At 38.3% G+C, this 20644-nt stretch overlaps 1 protein-coding gene across 1 annotated transcript in view; it reads right to left on the reverse strand.

The window, feature by feature from the left end:
- The window catches only part of LOC150077612 (terminal uridylyltransferase 4-like), a 753631-nt gene that overhangs the window by 212597 nt on the left and 520390 nt on the right, over window positions 1-20644 (reverse strand). Inside the window, exon 18 of the mRNA XM_090385959.1 lies at window positions 17982-18095. Coding sequence (XP_090242085.1) covers window positions 17982-18095 — 114 coding nt within the window. The remainder of the gene's footprint in view (window positions 1-17981; window positions 18096-20644) is intronic.

Consider the following 20644-nt stretch of genomic DNA (forward strand, 5'->3'; position numbering starts at 1 on the left):
ATATGGGTAGAAGTAACCCCAGAGAAATGTACCAACTGTGTGGTACTAAACTTAAGGTGGTAGAAAATGAAAAAGACCTGGGAATAATTGTGCAGTCAGATATGAAATTTTCTGAGCAATGTAGACAGGCTGCCAGGGCAGGTCATGGGGTTTTGTCAATGATATATAGGAATTTTTCTAGCAGGGAGAAGGAGGTGATTGTCCCTCTGTATAACGCAATGGTCAGGCCACGCCTTAAGTACTGCGTACAGGTCTGGAGGCCTCATTTTAGGAAGGATGTAGATTTATTTGAGCGTGTACAGAGAAGGGCAACAAGATTGGTGAGGGGAATGAAGGGATCCTCTTACCAAGAGAGGCTTAAGTTCTGCAAATTGCAGTGGCTGGAGACTAGGCACCTGCGCGGTGATCTGATTGAGGTGTATAAGGCCTTGAATGGGTTGAGCACGCTGAATTCTGATGGGATCCTTCCACTTGTTCAGATTACGAACCTAAGGGGGCATAAATTCAAATTAAGAAAAGACAGATGTAGATTAGATGTGCGGAAATTTGCCTTTAGCCAGCGGGTGGTTAATTGCTGGAAGAAACTTCCATCTGTCGTTGTGGAAGTTGACAGATTAAATAAATTTAAGGAGGAACTGGACAGGGATTTGGAGGGAATGGTGTGATTTTTTTTTTGGCTGATGCTGCATAAGCTCATACACTTGCTTTCTTGCATCACATGCCACTACTACTACTACTATACAGTTGTAAAAGGTCAGGAGCACTGTTATTTGAGGAATAAACAGCTTCTTGAAGTTCGATCATAGTAAGTGTCTGATTGTATGGTAGAGAAACAGCGGTTTTGAAGCTAAATTTTGATTTTTCGGCCAAAGCTTTGATAATCTGAAATGACGGATCATATGAGGCCGAGGCGGATAACTGGGAGAATACTGTCCTTAGAGTATTCACAATCTCTACAGAAGTAGAGAGCTTCTGTCCATTCTAGTTAAATATTGGCAAGGATAATGGAGGAAATTTTTTTCCATATTATTTTTACATCAGCATTTTTATTTATTGAAGTTGCAAATCGGATTGAAGAGTTTTTTTTTTTTTTTTAGCTTTCTTTCTGATGTGTCAGGCTTTGGCTCTGAGTTTCTTATAATTTATAAGATTATTGGTAGTAGGGTGTTTGGTAGTTGTATTTGCTTTCTTGCTTCTGGGAATGAAACTTTCTTTTCTATTTTATATTTCTGGATTTTTTTTTCTCATACTTCAACTGTTCGCAATTTTTAGAAAAGGCTGGATGGTTGCCTTTACAATTGGGGCAGAGTGGAGCCTGGGCTTTAGAGTCAGCATAGGAATGATCTTTTGAACCACAGTTAGGATATACGGGGTCTCCTCGACAGACTGTTTGTGAGTTCCCGAATTTCTGACACTTGTAACATCTTATTGGGTTCGGAATATATGGGCGAATGTAACAATGCAAATACCCTGCTTTTACTGATGAAGGTAAATCAGGTGAGCCGAATGTCAAAATTATGCTGCAAGTTGGAAGGAGTTCGCCATCTTTTTTCATTATAATTCGTTTTACCTGTGTGACTTTCTGATCTTGCAGTTCCTGAACAATTTCTTCTTTTGAGATATTCATTAGGTCCCGTTCAGAAATAACACCTTTGGATGAATTAAGTGTGGCACATGAGGACAACTTAACTGGAACTCCACCAAATGAGGTGAGTCTGAGTAGAGATTCAGAGTGTTTGGAGTTCTCAACAAGAAGGCCGGTAGATTTCAGTCGTCGTACCATTTTAGGGGAGCTAGCTACGCTCTCAAGATATTTTTGAATGAGAAATAGTGATAAACTACCCAAGAATTGGTTAGTTAGTGAATGCAGAATCAGAAAACTGGTTTTTCATTCAAGGAGCATCCATCCTCAGTTTCTTTGGATTGGATGAGTCATTATCAGGTATGTGCAAATCCAATGAATTTGGATTTGCAGTCCTAATCAGTGGAAAATTGTCACAGTCCATGTTTTGCTCCTTTTGGCCCTGGGGATTGGTTTTACCATCCAGATTTCCGGCCCAGCCACGGGGAGGCAGGAGCAGTGCCACAAGGTGACCAAGTGGCTAAGTTGTTAGTAGTAGTAGTAGTAGTAGTAGTAGTAGTAGTAGTAGTAGTAGCAGTGGCATTTGATGCAAGAAAGCAAGTGTATGAGCTTATGCAGCATCAGCCAAAAAAAAAAAAAAAAAAAAATCACACCATTCCCTCCAAATGCCTGTCCAGTTCCTCCTTAAATTTATTCAACCTATCAACTTCCACAATGACAGATGGAAGTTTGTTCCAGCAATTAACCACCCGCTGGCTAAAGGCAAATTTCCGCACATCTAATCTACATCTGTCTTTTCTTAATTTGAATTTATGCCCCCTTAGGTTCGTAATCTGAACAAGTGGAAGGATCCCATCAGAATTCAGCGTGCTCAACCCATTCAAGGCCTTATACACCTCAATCAGATCACCGTGCAGGTGCCTAGTCTCCAGCCACTGCAATTTGCAGAACTTAAGCCTCTCTTGGTAAGAGGATCCCTTCATTCCCCTCACCGATCTTGTTGCCCTTCTCTCTACACGCTCAAGTAAATCTACATCCTTCCTAAAATGAGGCCTCCAGACCTGTACGTAGTACTCAAGGCATGACCTAACCACTGCTTTATACAGAAGAACAATCACCTCCTCTTCCCTGCTACCAAAATTCCTATGTATCATTGACAAAACCCCATGACTTGCCCTGGCAATCTGTCTGCATTGCTCAGAAAACTTCATATCTGACTGAAAAATTACTGCCAGGTCTTTTTCATTTTCTACCATCTTAAGTGTAGTATCACACAGTTGGTATGTTTCTCTGGGTTTACTTCTACCCAAATGCAGTACTTTGCATTTGTCAAGGTTAAACTTCTTAGCCCATCTACCCAAATTTTATAGATCCTGTTGCAGTAGCACACTGCCATTACTGTCACTAACAACACTGCCAACCTTTGTATCATCTGCAAACTTCAACACTAAGCCTGATATACCTTCATCAATATCATTGATAAATATACAAAACAACAGTGGACCAAACACCGAACCCTGTGGGACTCCACTAATAACATTAGTCCAAGAAGAGCAGCACCCATTGATTACCACCCTCTGTCTTCTCTCACTCAACCATCCTTTTATCCATTGTAGCAACTTACCCTTAATACCATTCTGCTCCAATTTGTACAATAGTCTTCCATGCGCAACGGTGTCAAAAGTTTTCCTGAAATCCAAATAGATGATATCAAAATTATTTTTTGCATCCAGTTCGTTTGTAACCACACCATAATATCCTATCAAATTTGTCAGACAAGACGTTCCCTTAACAAACCCATGCTGTGTCTGAATTATTGCTGCAGTCTTGTCTAGATGATCCTGCAATGCATCTTTAACCAGTGACTCCATTATTTTACCCAGAACAGAAGTTAAACTAACTGGTCTGTAATTACTCGTGTCACCCTTCGATCCCCCTTTGTGAATTGAGGATACATTTGCACATCTCCAATCCGTGGGAACCTCTCCTGAGTCAAAGGATGCTCTCATGATTATGGCTAAGGGTTTGCTTAGTTGCTTTGCCGCCTCCTTTAATATAACTGGATAGATCCCATCCACCCCAGGTGCTTTTCTTACGTTTAACTTCAACAATTTCTCCTCCACTTTGCTTTCAGTTATTACAAAATCATTAAGTATCCTGCTACAATTTGATAACCTTCTGCCATTTTCAAACCTTAATAATTCTTCATGTGTGAATGTAGATGCAAAATACTCATTGCATCTACATTCACTAGTTAGTTAGTTAGTACTATTATAAAGAAAAAACAGAAATGTAACTTTCCTTTCTGGGTCTTTGCCTACTTCTTCTAGTACAAAAGAGCAACAATAATTAATAAATAAAGAAAACAGTTGTTGAAACAAAATATAATCTATCACTTGAAGGCTCTTTGGAGATAACGCTTTGAGATACGCACAGAAATCATGGAACGCTTGGCACCCGGGGCTGCAGGATGTCTCCGTCGGTGATTGTTGTCAGGTCCATGTAAGTGTCAAATCCGGTAGGATGGTCAAACTGCCGATCCTACTCCTGGGGTAGGATATGTTAGCTGGCAGTGGGGGGGGGGAAGACTTTTTTCATTCATAACTGCATTCTCGCTTTACTTGCATTCTATTTTTATACTTTTTTCTTTATTTTTTCGCTCACTCATTCATCTTTTTCTCACACACTGAGGGGGGGGGGAGAGTGCAATTGTGGTCTCTCTGATAAATATAAACAATAAAGGTACTAAATATGGACAAAGGTTTTACAAGGACCTTGGTTTAATACCATTTTAATTTTTCAAATTTGACAATATAAAATTTTATAATGGAATATAATAGTGGAAAAATAAAAAGGGGGTGTTCAGTAAAGTAGTCTAATTATCTAGCAGATAGACAATTAGGCTGTGTTCATATAAAGAAAGATAATCTTTCACATGAATGCAGGGTAAAATTACATACTAAACGATGTAGCATGAGAACAGTTTCACAAATCTCAAACAGAGCATAACATGGCAAGTGGATCTCAAGGCAGTTAACCATTTGGCACTGATACTTGCCAGATTCACGAACTGTTCTCATTGAAAAGAAGTCAATGCCTAAGGGTATCATAATTTTGTTTGCAAAAATTAAAACTTACACTTTTACCGAACGATTTTTTTAGACATGCATTAAATCAATTATTTGTCACCCTATCTGGTAATCATTCCTTAGCTCTTATAGGAGCATAAACTTTCTTGGTTTCTTAGGAGCATTGAACTTTCTTGGTCGGCATTCGAGGCGAGCGGACGCGCTTAGACAGGGCTCTTCAGTTAAGTGGTTTACTTTTGGATAGTATTTTAAATATTTGATTTATTTAGATATTGTTGGATTATTTTGTTATAGGTTTTCCTGTAACTGTTTGATTTTAATAATATTATAGATATAATTTTTTAAAGTTACTTTCATTGATATTTATTTAATTTTATAATGGTAGTTACGAGATCTGCCTTAAACACGTCACAGGGTATCGTGACTCACACGGAAATAGCCGATGGCGATTTACGGGTGAGTAATGATTTAATCCGTTGTGGAATGTTTTCCAAGGTCGACCTGGTGACTAATCAAAGCTCACCTGGGGATTCTTTTCTTTGTGATCGATGTAAGGAGTGCACCGATCTTAAATTACAATTTGGTGCACTGATGGAACAATTTGGGTCCCTGAAAAAACGAGTGCTTGCCCTCGAGAATAATGCATCTGGGAGCTCGTCAGGGACTCAAAACTCCAGCAATCTACCAAGTGATGCACACACGATTCGAGCCTCAAAACAGAAAACCAAGTGCAAACTGCTCTGGTTAAAAAGGACATTGTTTTATTAGGAGACTCCATTGTCAGGGAAACGGGGAATATTTTTTGTAATAAGGATAGGTGGAGCAGAACCAGGGTATGTCTGTCGGGAGCAACTATTGACGATGTCGCCAACAGATTGTCAGATTTTAAAGGGGGTAAAGAAAATATTATTATTCATGTGGGGACAAATGATATTAAACGTACACGATCTGACGATTTGTTGGAAAAATACAGGACCATCCTGAGGAAATGTCACGAGCTAGGCCATAATATCTATGTGTCTGCAATTCTGCCCAGACACGATAGGAGGGATTATATGTTAAGAGACTTGTGGATTAACTCAAGACTTGAAGGAATCTGCAAGGCTTTAGGGGGTAAATTTCTATCAGCATGGCCCACACTTAAACAAAGGTGGTGCAAAGGTTTTTGCCAGTATTATTGAGGATACCTTAAAGGTTCAGGGAAACTGCTAGTTAGGGGGGGGGATGTGGGTAATACTGACAAGCGTTTATCTGATAATACTGGTCAAAGTAACTCTTGCACATACCTTAAGAGTTCTTATCTGTTACCCCAACTGGACGTATTATCTAGATGTTCTGGGGGCAGAAACGTTTCACGTGAGCGGGTAGCTAATATCAGGGAAGAGAGCCTAAAAAACTTCAAGGGGTGTTAAATATACAAGAACAGTAAATCTTAATTGTTTATACAGTAACGTTAGAAGTGTCGTCAATAAAATGAGCGAATTCGAACTGTTGGTTAAAACAAGTAACGCAGACATAATAGGGCTTACAGAGACGTGGTGCCACCCGGAAATTGGGGATGATGAGTTTCAGTACGGCTTGTATAATGTATTTAGGAAGGATAGGGTAAATAGAAGGGGTGATGGGGTAATGCTTCTTATCAGAAGCAGCCTGAGTGCGACGATAGCTTTCCCGGATTCAGACATTTCACAAGCTAGTATAGAGTCTGTATGGTGTGAGATAGTTGGAAACAAAGTATAATGTGAGTAGGAGTAATCTACAGACCAAATGACTGTGAAGATTATGACAAAAGCCTCTACATGCAAATGGAATGGGCAAGTAAGCGTCAATGCCTTATTATGGGTGATTTCAATTTGCCTCTAATTGATTGAAGTAAATGGGAAGGAAACTCAACATGGGGAACAAAATTTTTAAATCAACTAGATGACTGTTATTTGTATCAACATGTCAGGGAAAGTACTAGAGAAAAGAATATCCTAGACCTCATCATCACACATGAATCAGATGACATAACAGGGCTGACAGTAGAGGAAACAGGAGCAGGAAGTGATCACGGAGTTCTATGGTGGATGATGACGAGAGAGGTAGCAGAAGTAAAAGGCAAAGGAATGGGTTTTAATTTCAGAAAAGGAAATTACGATGCCTTAAGGTACTACATAGCCTCTATTAACTGGGTAGATATCGCGTAGAGAATGAATACAATTGAACTGTGGCACGCTTTTAAAACATTAATTACAGATGCCTTGAATGAGTATATACCATTAAAAAAAAATACTCCACAAGAAGGGTTCCAAGTTGGATGAATAGTGAAGTTGCCACATTACTTGAGCAGAAAAAGGTGGCATGGAAAGGTTACAGAGCAATAAAAAGTACTGAAGCCTATAACAGCTACAAGGTGATGTGTAATAGAGCCACAGAAAAGGTTTGACAGGCAAAGGCAGTTTATGAGAAATTACTAGCAAACAGAGCAAAGAGGGGGGGGGATAAAGAATTCTTCACATATATAAATGCCAAGAAGAGCAGGACAAACCAGATCGGACATTTACGTAAGGGAAAGGGGATAGTAATAAATACACCAGCTGCCGTTGCAGATGAACTCAACAGTTATTTAGCATCGATATTTACAAAAGAAAAGCCTTTTGTGGCAATGGGAAATTGTGGGAGCGACGTTAAAAAATATGTAATTAATGATATTGAAATTTCGCAAGATTATTTAATGAAAAAACTTTCGAGCCTACAGACCAGTAAGGCTCCTGGAGTTGATGGAATATACCCTATAATCTTAAGGGAGGCGGCAAGCGAGTGCATTGAACCATTGAGCTAATTATGCAAGCATCATTGGACTCTGGGGAGATTCCCTTGGATTGGAAAAGTGCAAATGTATCTCCCATACATAAGGGTGGCTCTAAAAGTGAAGTTGGAAATTATCTACCTGTCAGTCTGACTTCAGTAGTAGGGAAAATCATGGAGGCAATGATCAAGGGTGGAATTCAGGATCATTTGGATCGAATTAAAATTCTCAAGGATACTGAGCATGGTTTTGTAAAGGGAAAATCATGTTTAACAAATCTGGTTCGCTATTTTGAAAGGGTCACTCACAAGCTGGATTTAGGGAATAATTTCGACATTGTTTATTTAGATTTCAGCAAAGCTTTTGACTCAGTCCCACATGAGCGGTTGCTTTATAAGCTGGAACAGGTTGGAATCACTGGGAAAATCCTTAGATGGATAGAAGGATGGCTTCAGGGCAGGAGGCAGAGGGTTGTGATAAATGGCTATTCCTCAGATTGGGTTGATGTAAGAAGTGGGGTTCCCCAAGGATCAGTATTGGGACCACTGTTGTTTTTAATTTTCATAAACGACACTGATGAAGGGATAGAGGGCGTGATGTCTAAATTTGCAGATGATGTTAAAATTGGTAGAGTAGTTAATGATCACTGTCAAGCTGAGCTTCTTCAGAGAGACCTAGATAGACTTCAAGAATGGTCAGAAAAACGGCAGCTCTACTTTAATCCAACAAAGTGTAAGGTATTACACCTGGGAAACAGTAATCCCAAAATAACTTATTCACTTGGTGGAGTTCAATTAAACCCAGTACTGGAGGAAAGGGACTTGGGTGTTACGATACGGTCAGACATGAAATTCTCTGAGCATTGTAAACAGGTTGCAAGGAAGGCCCATGGTGTCCTATCGATGATCTATCGAACTTTTGCAAATAGAGGTAGGGACGTGATAATCCCATTATATAAGGCTTATGTTAGACCACACTTGGAATACTGTGTTCAAGTATGGAGACCGCACCTAAAGAAAGACATCGAGCTTCTTGAAAGGGTGCAAAGACGGGTAACTCGCCTGGTGAGATCGGCAAAAGGGCATCCTTATGAAGAAAGACTTCGAATATGTGGGTTGCAGAGTTTGGAAACTAGACACCTTAGAGGAGATTTGAGTGAGGTGTTTAAGGCTCTGAGAGGCATCAGTAAAATGAATGAGGACGAAATTTTCAAGATTATAAATGATGCTAGAACTAGGGGACATAAACTCAAGTTACGGGGGGAAATGTTTAGATTGGGCTGCAGGAAGTTTTATTTTAGCCAGCGAGTTATAAATTACTGGAATAAGTTGCCTTCATGGGTGGTAGAGGCTGACAGTTTGGGGAAATTCAAAGGTCATCTGGATAGTACTTTCGGGTAAGGGATGCGCATAGGATGATCGGTTTTTTTTTTTTTTTTAATTAATTATTATTATTTAGTTATTTATTATTATTTTTTTTTGTTTTTATCATTGTTTTGTTCACATTTTTTTTTTTTTTGGCTGGTGCAGCATAAGCCATAGACTTTCTTGCACCATGCGGCCGTTACTAATACTAATAAACATTTATATCATGTAGGCATGGCCCCTGGGGAATATGCATTGAACTTGAACATTTTCCAAGGTCATTTCATATACTATTCAAATATGGCATCTATTAACATTTTCACATCTTCCAGTATGTTGCTGACATGTCTTATTCATGTTTCCCACTAATATCAGACAATCTTAATAAATAGCAGTATGAAAAAAGCTTTGAAAATCAAAGCAGAAAATAATGTCTGTTGTTAAAAAAAAAAAAAAAAAAAAAATTCCCTGGAATTCAGATTCAGAAACTGATGAAAATGAATTAAAAGATAAATATATAGATATAGAAAATATTACTACAATAAAAAAATTATAAACACAAGTTTTTTAGAAATTTTCTTAGTTTTTTACAAATTAAAAAAAATATATCTAATTCAATTTTTGACAATAATTTGACTTTAATGTTAAGCAATCAGGTTAAACTAAGAAAAAAAAAAAAAAAAAAATCAATTAAAAGCATTTAGGTACAGAATTTTCAATCTGACTAAGTATGAAAATTCCACAAAGAAACTCGCTCTACAGAGCCTGCTGCTACTAAAAATTCGCTATGGACAGACCCACACATGGATAAAGATAGTAAAACTCTCAATATCAGATGAAACCTTAGTAAAAATAAGATTAAGAATTATATATACAGTTGGGTCTCTCTTTAATGACTTCCATATAGCAAAATTTTCTATGTAGCGCATTTTTTTTGACTTCCCCTTGGTCATTACATTGAAAATTGTTTCCCTATAACGAAGAAAATTTCCATATAACGAACTGAATTCGAGAGACCTGGGTATGCATTGTTTGCACCTCTGGCCTTTAGGCAATAAAGCTGATGCTGTAGAAAGCACGAATTAAGAGCTAAAAGGATTAAGCATTAATCCTTTTAGCTTTTAACAGCTAAAGGCTTTAATTCCATGAATTAAGAGTTTTACAATTTTTTTTTTTTTTTTTTTTTATGTGAACCCCAAACATGAGAGGTATTAGAACCTATAGTACTTAGTACCGTGCTTGGGTTGGAGATTGAGAAGACGAAAGAAGATATTTGTTGACATTGGACTTGAACTTCTGTAGATTGTAATTTTCAGGAAATACGTATGAAGGAAGGTTGTTCCAGAAAACGGCAGTTGAATGAATAAATGAGGAAGATGAAAAGTTGGTTCTGTGGGTTTGAAGTTGGACAGTAAATGGATGTTGGCTGGTGGCGGCACGTGTTCGGACTGTTTTGAAAGAGAGAGCGAGAATTATAGAAGCTAATTCAGAAGAACAGTGCCTATGGAAGTATCTGTAGAAGAGGCATGCAGCAGAAACAGTGCGTCTATGAGAGAGCGAGTGGAGAGACTCTGTTAGAGATGAATCATTAATTAATCTAACTGCCTTCTTCTGAATGGAATCAAGAAGCCTGAGAGAGGTTTTGGGAGCACCACCCCAGATGTGGGAACAATATTCCATGGCAGGGCAGATTTGCGATTTATACAGAGTGAGCAGCTGTTTGGAAGAAAAGTAATGCCGACAGCGAAAGAGAAAACCAAGTTTTTTAGATGCAGAGGAAGCAATATTTGTAATGTGCTTGTGCCAAGAGAGATTAGAAGTCAGGGTAATCCCCAAAAGAGATATATCCTTTTGCCTAGAAATCGGAGTGTCACTAAAGATAAGCATAGGAGCAGAAGAATCCTTTTTGCGAGATATAAGACAAGAGTGAGTTTTAGAAGGGTTGAAATCAACAAAGTTGTCTTTGCCCCACTGGAGAATTACCTGAAGATCGGCATTTAAGGAATTGGCAGCAGATTTTCGAGAAGTTGAAGCTGATTGAGCAGGACAAGGTTTCTCAAAATGGAAAGTTGAATGCAATGTGCTATCATCGGCAAAACTATGAATAGGATTTCCAGTCAATGGAAGAAGGTCATTGATATACAAGAGAAAAAGAGTGGGGGAAAGAACTGAACCTTGGGGGACACCGGCATTAGTGGAGAAGTTAGAAGACAGAGAGCCATCAACCATCACCCTCAGTGAGCGATCAGAGAGAAAACTGGATAACCAATTACTAAAAACAGTTGGCAAACCACAAGATGGAAGCTTGTTTAGAAGACCTTTATGCCAAACACGATCAAAAGCCTTTGAGATGTCAAGAGCAACTACTTGTGTTTCACCGAACCTTTCCATTGAATTAGTCCATAAATGGGTAACAAAAGCCAGAATATCACCAGTAGATCGACACTGAAGGAATCCATACTGGTGATCGTTGATCAGACGGAAGGTTTCTAGGTAGTTTAAGAGTTGGCGGTTAATTGATTTCTCCATTACTTTAGAAAGAGTAGAGGTAATTGCAATGGGACTGTAATTGGATGGGAGGGATTTGTCACCCTTTTTAGGAACTGGCTGGATATGAGCAAATTTCCAAGCAGAAGGAAAAACACCTTTAGAATAAGAAAGAGAAAAAAGACGGCAAAGAATAGGAGTAAGTTCAGGAGCACAGGTTTTGAGAACAAGTGGAGAAATACCATCAGGACCTGGAGCTTTCTTAGCATCGAGATTCATCAAAATCCTTCTGATATCCTTTTGACGGAAGACCACAGGAGGCATTGAATGGAGTGTGTTGGGAATGGTGGGAGGTGTTTTACCAAGATCATTAATACATGAGCTGGAAGAAAAATGGGATGCTAGCAGGTCAGCTTTATCCTTGGCTGAAGTGAAAACAGAACCATCTGGTTTGAACAGAGGTGGGAGCAGAGATGTGCAAACATTGCGGCCAATAGCTTTGGCAAGAGACCAGAATGCCCGGCTACCATTAGGGCAAGAAGCAAGTTTTCTACTCTTAGCCTGTTCAAACTCTAGTTTGGACTGATTAATAACTGCTTTACAATTGTTGCGAGCTTTGGCGTAGGCAGAAAATGAAACTGAAGAATTAGAAACAAGCCAATTACGATATGCAACATTCTTCACTTGGACAGCCTTAGCACATTTGTTGGAAAACCAAGGTTTAGATAAAGGACGAGATTTTAAAGTGGAGTGTGGGATAAAGGATTCCATTCCTGCAAGAATAATTTCACTGACACGATCTGAGCAAACGTTGACATCAGAACTTTTGAAACAGTAATCCGACCAAGGAAAGGAAGAAAAGAAATCTCATAGGTCATCCCATTTTGCATTCTTGTAATGCCAAACAACACGAGGTTGGGAATAGCCTTGAGATAAAGGTTCCATTGGAGAAGAGACAATCACCAAGTTGTGATCTGAAGTGCCTAAAGGAGCTCTCACTTCGACCGTGTACTTAGAAGGGTTGTTTGTGTGAAAAAGATCAAGCGTATTGGCTGTATGATTAGGATTGTCCAGTATTCTTGTAGGTAAATGAACAATCTGTGCTAGGTCATTAGTAATTGCAAAAGCCTCAGCATCTCGACCTGCTGGGTCGGTGTGACTAGAAAACGGAAGCCAGCTGGGGTTGTGAACATTAAAATCACCAAGGAAAATTACCTCACTGTTAGGAAAGTTGGACTGGAGAAAGTCAAGTTGCAAAGAGAGGAAGTCAAAGAACTCCAAGTGATTAGTCGAGTTGGGAGAACGGTAGAGACAACAGATGAATTTGACACAATGGGGTAGAGAGATTTTAAGCCAGAGAAGATCAAAGAGAGGAGATTCCAAATTGCCAAGTCTCTGACAGGGAATATCAGAACGGACATATGCACAAGTACCACCTTTGAGGCGAAAGGAATCATACAGCGAATAATTTGGGCATCTGAGATGAGCAGTAGTTGAATCAACCGATAACTGAGGTTCTGTCAGAAAAAGGTACATGGGGTTTGACAGATGAAGTGGAAATGGACATCGTTGAGATTAGAATTGAGACCACGTATATTTGTGAAATGAATTAGGAAGTCCTTGGGAGGTTTAGATCTTTTCACAGATAAGCTTGCTATATTAGTTTGACAATTCATGGTGTATTCAATAGTAAGAAAAAGTGGGTGGGACATGCTGTATGAAGTAATGAAATTTTTGGATATGGCGTACATGTGGTAAGAATATACCCAGATCCTTGACATAACGTGGCCTCGACAATGCTCCCCGCATACACACTACTCGGACTCTCTCCAGTCACTATCTGGCAGAGTAGAGGTAGCAAGATTATACACTAGCTGATCCGGAAGCCTCCTAGAGAGTTACCAATAGGTCCGGTCCGGTGTACTAACTAGCGGCCGGCCTGCGAAAACCGTTTTAGAGCTGTACCGTCGAAATGTAAGGAATATTGGATCTCGCCACGACGTTTATCATAACCTCAAAAGTCATCAATCATACTGCATGATGGAAGAGATAGGGAAGGGTTGACCGGAACTTAGCTCTAGAGACTAAACATGGGTTCCACCACTTCAAGCCTCCAATAAGCAAAGTGGTGGTATTTCACCGGTTGATGAGAGTCATCTTCCACCTAGTACTGCCTGGTAACATAGAGGGACGGCGTTCCTCCATGTGGTGTGGGCGCCACACCCCAACCCCTGCTTACGTTGGTTCACACCTGGGTGGTCACCCACCATGTACTTGTGCATGGGGGTTATACCCAGGATTACTAACAGTCCCACCATCATGAAGTTGCAAGCAGAGGATTTGGCTGTCACAGACCGTCCGGACTTCGCCGAAATTGGGTCCACTTGACTCGAGTGTCACCCGAATATCAGTTCCATCAGCGTTTTAGACTCCCAGGTAGTAAGTACAGCTTGTCTGGCATATCTGAGAGAATGTCTGTGACAGCCTCAAGGACCTCAAGGACCATTTAATGATGCCTGTAAAATCCTGCAGGAGGAAACTGGCCAACCACGGCATGGGATAGAAAAAGATGAAAGTTTGGGAGAGGCCTTTGCCCAGTAGTGGGTCAGCAATGGCTAAAAAGAAGTAAAACCTATACAACTTATACACTACTATGCTAAGAAGTCCTGCTGGTCAGCCAGTGGCAAAGATTAAGGTATATTCCCAATGTGGGCATTGGTTCTGGTCAACCTATTTTCTACCATAAGCATCCTATTAGACAATTAGGAGAGAGTGATTGTCCTTTAGCCCAGAAATTCATCTGTTGTTTCGAAGAAATGAGTCATCCACACTTTCACTAAATTTGACCTGTCTCTGTTTACGTGGTAGCTACCAGTGGTCCCTAAGTTCAGCTTTTTTTTAATTGCTATGCATATAGCCTTACAATATCTAAGAGGAAATCCTTGAGTGTAGTGTGAAAAAGTGGATGTGCTTAATAATATGGATCTGGGTATTAAAAAATAAAAATTGCCCTTAAAAATTTGATATCCCTGCAAGTAGTGTGTCAACCATTCTGAAAAACTCTGTTTTGATTCTCAAACTGTTTGAGGAAATGGGACCCAGTCGGAAGTGTGTGAAATTATGCCTTTGGTAAGATGTAGATGAAGCAGATTTTAAGTGGATGAAGTTGATTTGAGATCAAAACATGCCAATATCAGGGCTATTAATAAAAGAAAAGACTATGGAGTACACATCTTTTCTGGGGCACAAAACATTCCAAGCCAGTTCTGGTTCCCTGGAAAAATTTAAAGGACGTCATGGCTTACCCGAAAAAGTTATTTCTGATGAAAGTGGAGATGCAATCGAAGAAGACTGTACTCATTGGAAAGAAACAGTTTTGAAAAAAAATTATGGAGGCCTACGAGTCCAGAGACATATTCAATGTTGATGAAACGTCTATTTTTTAAATGTTTGCCGAACAAGACACTGACTTTTAAAGGTGATAAATGTTTAGGTGGTAAAAATAGTAAGGAAAGAATTACACTTAGATGCAAATATGGCTGGTAATGAAAAGCTGAAGCTTTTGGTAATAGGCAAAAGTAAATAAACCTGATGTTTCAAAGGAATAAAGTCTTTAGAGTAGGACTACAACAAAAAACCTTGAATGACAAGAGAAATTTTTGAGCAGTGGATTTTAAATTTCGATAGAAAAACGACAAAAGAAAACAGAAAAATCGCGTTAATTGTTGACAACTGCCCTGCCCACCTTCACTCGGTAATTCGAAATTTACAAGTGTGAAGCTTGTTTTCTTCCTTCTGAATAATTCGTCTTAACTTCAACCAATGGACCAAGGCATTATCAAAAATATGAAAATGCACTACCGAAGCATATACTAAAAAAAATTATACTGAGAAGAGAAACCAACCAACCTAGAGATTTGCGGATGTGCATATCGGAGTTGGCAAAAGAGTGGAGTCAAGATGTGACAGAAACAATGATTAAGGATTGTTTTGCAAAAGCAGGTTTTGCCAATTAACAGAGATTTGTTATTTTATTTGGTTTTTTTTTAGGAGCATTAGCAACTAAGGCCATATTGTTCTGGGGATATGCGGTGGTCATTCCCTGACCTTTCCGCATCCTCCATATTTGGTGGTCACGGGCTCGAACCCCAGTCTAATCAAGAAGCGTGTGCTACGCACTGCTGCTCCTGTCCACCTGGCAATGGAGGCACCATTAACAGGGATGAGAGGGATGAACTACTAGAAGACATTGAGTAACCTTGGGAAGAGTTCCAAGCGAGATTTGATCAGTGGAGAAATTGTTCTTGATGAATTTTTATGAGTTGATAATGATGTCATAGTAGCTGAGTGACTCCAACATTTTGGAGCCTATTTAAAGAACTAGTGATAATATGGACGATGAGTTGGATGAAAATGAGGGCAATGTTAAACCTTTCAAACAAATATTGGCAGCATTTGAAACTTTGCATCGAGGCCTTCAGTGGGAATAAATGAAACCGAAAATATATCTGATTGGTTAAAGTTTAAACAAATGCAAACATTTTTATGACCTCGTACAGTAGAATCCAGCGTACAACAAAAAATAATAAAATACTTTATGACATGATTCTTAAAAGTGTACTAATAAATATTGGCCATCAAGTAAGTAGTCATTTCTTAATATGTATGTACTAATAAATTGTTTTAAAATGTTAGAAAATTTATTAATTCCCGCTCCTTTCCCATCTTTTAAAATTTTTTACTATATTTATGAATTTACAATTTTTTTTTCATTGTTGAAAAGCTCGAATTTCTTTATAATGAAATTTCTCCATATAACGAATTTTTTCAAGGGAATGATCGATTTTGTTATGTAGAGGTCCAACTGTGTATATAAAAATGGAGGGAGGACGCTATGTTCCACAAGAAGTTTTTTTTTTTTTTTTTTTTTAATAAACATATCACATTTCTTGTATAATAAATTTGCTGAACTACGGACACTGGCTGTATTTCTCGATCAACTGCATAATCCCATTTTAGCATCAAAAAATGTACTTTCTACCTGTAGATAGTATTCTGTTTCAAGTTGTTGTTGTTATTTGGTTTTTAGGAGCATTAGCAACTAAGGCCATATTGCTCCGGGGATATGTGGTGGTCATTCCCTAACCTTTCCACATCCTCCGTATTTGGTGGTAACGGGCTCGAACCCCGGTCTAATCAAGAAGCATGTGCTATGCACCGCTGCTCCTGCCCAACTGGCTACGGAGGTGCCCCTGTTTCAAGTAATTTGTGAAGCAATAATATTAACTCTTAACCAACTCACTATTTTGTTTTAAGGAAATGTTATGATTAATGACATCACCTTTCAACATTCTTACAAAGGCAGATTTCTGCATGAATTTTGTCAGTTTCACCAAAATCACATAGAAGAGAATTTCTTTTATTTTTTTTAATTTTTCATTCACTGGGATCAAATAATAATACAAAAAAAATGCTTCTTAATATTTTGCAGTTTTGTGTGCTAGATATCCTACAATTTGTCTAGTCCATGCTTGAATTTATTTAAGCTATCATCTTCCACAACAACAGATGGTAGTTTGTTCCACCTTCTGGCTAAAGGCAACCTTTGGCACATCTATTCTGTAACCATCCTTCCTCAATTTGAATTTGTGCTCCCTTGTGTGTGGTCTAAGCAAGAGGAAGTATCTCAATCAGCACTGAGCTTGCTCGATCCATTCAAAGCCTTAAACACCTCAATCAGATCACCCCACAGGTGCCTAGTCTCCAGATGCTGCAATTTGCAGAACTGAATCCTTTCTTGGTAAGAGCATCCCTTTGTTTCCCCTCATCAATCTCGTTGTCCTTCTCTATACTTGATCCAGCAGCTCCAATGAGGCCTCCAGACCTGTGTGCAATACTCAAGGTACGGCCTGGCCATTAATTTATACAATGGCATAATCACCTCATTATTAGAAAATGAAAAACTAACTGTGAAGTATCAACTGTGCAGTACCACACAGTTGGTGCACTGCTCTGGGGTTACTACTATCCACATGAAGTACTTTGCATTTATCAATGTTAAACTTCATTTGCCATTTCTCAGCCCATCTGCCTAACTTTTCTAGATCCTGTTGCAGTAGCATATTGTCATTAACCACCCTGCCTTTATCAATATCACTGATAAATATAGAAAACAACAATGGACCCAACACTGAACACTGGGGAACTCCACATATAACATTATTCCACAAAGAGCAATGTCCATTGATTACCACTCTCTTTCTTCTTCCACTCAACCATCCCTTTATTCACAGCAGAAACTTGCCCTTAAGTCAGTTTAACCAGTTGATAATTGTTAGTTAATTGTTTATTTTTAAAGATACTTTAAATGTCACTCACACAAAAGCATATAATTTTTTTGCCAAACAATTTGTTTCTTTGTTTTATTTAATGCTCAATGGAAGGAGTGCCCAATGTAAAATGAAAATAATTTAAAATAAAGAGAAGAATTACAGAATATGTATTTAAAATAGAAGGGAAAAAGTGAACAAATGAGAGCGCCTATATTTGTATTTGTTTCAGTGATAATTTCAACATAAGAATTACTGTGAAGTTCGAGAAGCTCACATATAACCTAATGTGAATATCTAAAAGCTTCATGCAAAATCCAACACAAACAAAATGCATACCTCTTGTAAGACAGGAATAACAGGTGGCTTTCTTTGCTGTAAAAAGTACAGTACCATCAAGATATAAGCATATGATGATAGACTTCCACGAGAAGCATCTCCAATATCAAGAACCTTAAATTAAAAAAACAAGAAAAGCATAACTCAGTGTCTTGAAGATAATAAAGTGAAAAAAAATTCATATTACAATTACAGAAAAATAATTAATAATTTTATATTTTTAAATGAAATTTAAAAAATTTTGTTTTACGTTTTTATTTTCATTTATTTTCATAAATTTTCATTTCATTAAACTTGCATTAATTATGCTTGTGATAAAAAGAAAAAAGTTATAAACTATATTCTCTTCCATTTTCAAATTTAAAAAACTAATAAGTTCAACTGTACTTCTTCATATAAAACTGGAAACAAACAATGTCAGTGCTGATGCTTCATCTACCAGCATATTTCACTAAATATGTAACTTTATGTAAACAACACATATCACTTCAACAATTGATAAGGCAAGACTCTAGGAAAGTAGAGAGATCAAAGGCACAAATCTCAAACAGGCATAAACAGGCTCAAACTGCCAGATGCTAAAGAACAAGGTCAAAAAAGTACATTGCATTACTTAAGGATTCTTCTTCTTCAGGTTCCATGTTCGATTTGAATGCTGGAGATCATTTTCCAGCCAACTCTGTCTCTTGCTTTGTGAATTAATTTATGTTGTAAGACCTCCTCATCCATTCTTTGATGTTATCAAGCCACTTTTTTCTTTATCTTCCTTTTGCTCTTTTTCCCTTGCAGGATTAGTCTCTGCAGGCCATATTGTGGGCCTCTTATAATACGTCTGAGATAGGCAGTCTTTCTCTTTGCAATTGTAGTTAGTAGTGTCCTTATGGTGACCCAATCTGTCCATGGAATTTTGAGCATTCTTCTTGAGCATCACATCTTGAAGACTTCCAGTTTTCTGATTTCTGCACAACCCAGGATCAAATCCATATAGGAGAGTGCTCATGTGTAGCATTTGGCCATTCAATATCTTTTTTGGAAATCCAGTTTTATGTCACAGAAGAAGTTCTTAAGATTCTTAAATACCTCTTTGGGCATACCAATTCTGCTTCTAATTCTAATTTCTGTGCATTGATCATTTAAGGATTACCTTTTTATAAATTTTGTTATAACAAATATATTTTTTTTCATAATGGTATGAATTTTTATTCAGCTAAATAATGTTTTTTTTTTTTCTGATATTTTCATTACGTTTTCTGATATTTTCATTACAATGACATTCATTAAAAAAAACCAACTTTATGTATCAATGCCAAATTGGCAGAATTGAGAACTGATTTTGTATATTTCATATTTTTCATATTTCTATATATTTCATTATTAGCATTAATAGGGGCATAAGATGCAAGAAAGCAAGCTTATACAGCATCAGCCAAAAAAAAACTTCCCATCTCAATGATCCATTCCCTCCAAACCTTTATTCCCCTCCTCTTTATATTTATTTAAGCTATCAACTTCCACAATGACAGATGGAAGTTTGTTCCAGAAATCAACCACCCGCCGAATAAAGGCAAATTTCTGCACATCTATTTTACAACTGTCTTTCCTCAATTTCAGTTTATGTCCCTCAGGTTTGAAATCTGAGCAACAGGAAGAATTCCATCAGCACTAATCCTGCTAAATCCATTTAAATTCTTATACACCTCAATCAGATCAAATCAGAGGTGCCTAGTCTGCAGATGATGAAACTTGCAGAACATAAGCCTTTCTTGGTAAGAGCACTCCCTTTGTTCCCCTGACCAGTCTTGTGGCCCATCTCTGTGAAGAATATAGAGTTGTTCTAGCAACTCTACATGCTACCTAAAATGAGGCTTCGAGACCTGTATGCAGTACTGGTCTGGTACGGCAATGGTCAGGCCATACCTTGAGTGTGGCCTGACCATTGCCTTATACAAGTGGGATAATCACCTCCTTATCATTACTAGAAAATTCCTGTATATCACTGACAAGACCCCCATGACCTGCTCTGGCAGTCTGTCTGCACTGCCCAGAAAACAATATCTGACTGCACAATTACCTCCAGGTCTCTTTCATTCTCCACCCTGAATGTAACACCAAAGACTTGGTATATTTCTCTGGGGTTACTGCTACCCATATGCAGTACTTTGCATTTGTCAATGATAAACTTCAGTTGCCACTTGTCAGCCCATCTGCCCAATGTTTCTAGATCCTGTTGTATTAGCATAATGTCATTAACAACCCTACCAACCTTTGTATCATCTACAACCTTCGACATTAAGCTTGATATACCTTTATCAGTATCACTGATAAATATACAAAACAAGAACGGGCCCAACACAAAACTCTCGGGAACATCACTATAACATTAGTGCACGAAAAGCATTGTCCATTGATCACCACTCTGTCTTCTCCCACTCAACCATCCTTTTATCCGTTGTAGCAACTTGCCCTTAATGCCGTACTGCTCCAATTTGTATAGTAGTCTTCTGTGTGCAATAGTATTCTGAAATCCAAGTATATGATATCAAAATTATTTTCTGCATTCAGTTCCTTTGTGACCATGTCATAACATCCAATCAAATTTGTCAAACAAGACTTCCCTTTAACAAACCCATAATACCATATCTGAATTATTACCACAGCCTTGT

This window comes from Mastigoproctus giganteus, chromosome 12 (assembly GCF_048544385.1).
Source record: "Mastigoproctus giganteus isolate SK-2022 chromosome 12, ASM4854438v1, whole genome shotgun sequence".
Taxonomy (NCBI): Eukaryota; Metazoa; Arthropoda; class Arachnida; order Uropygi; family Thelyphonidae; genus Mastigoproctus; species Mastigoproctus giganteus.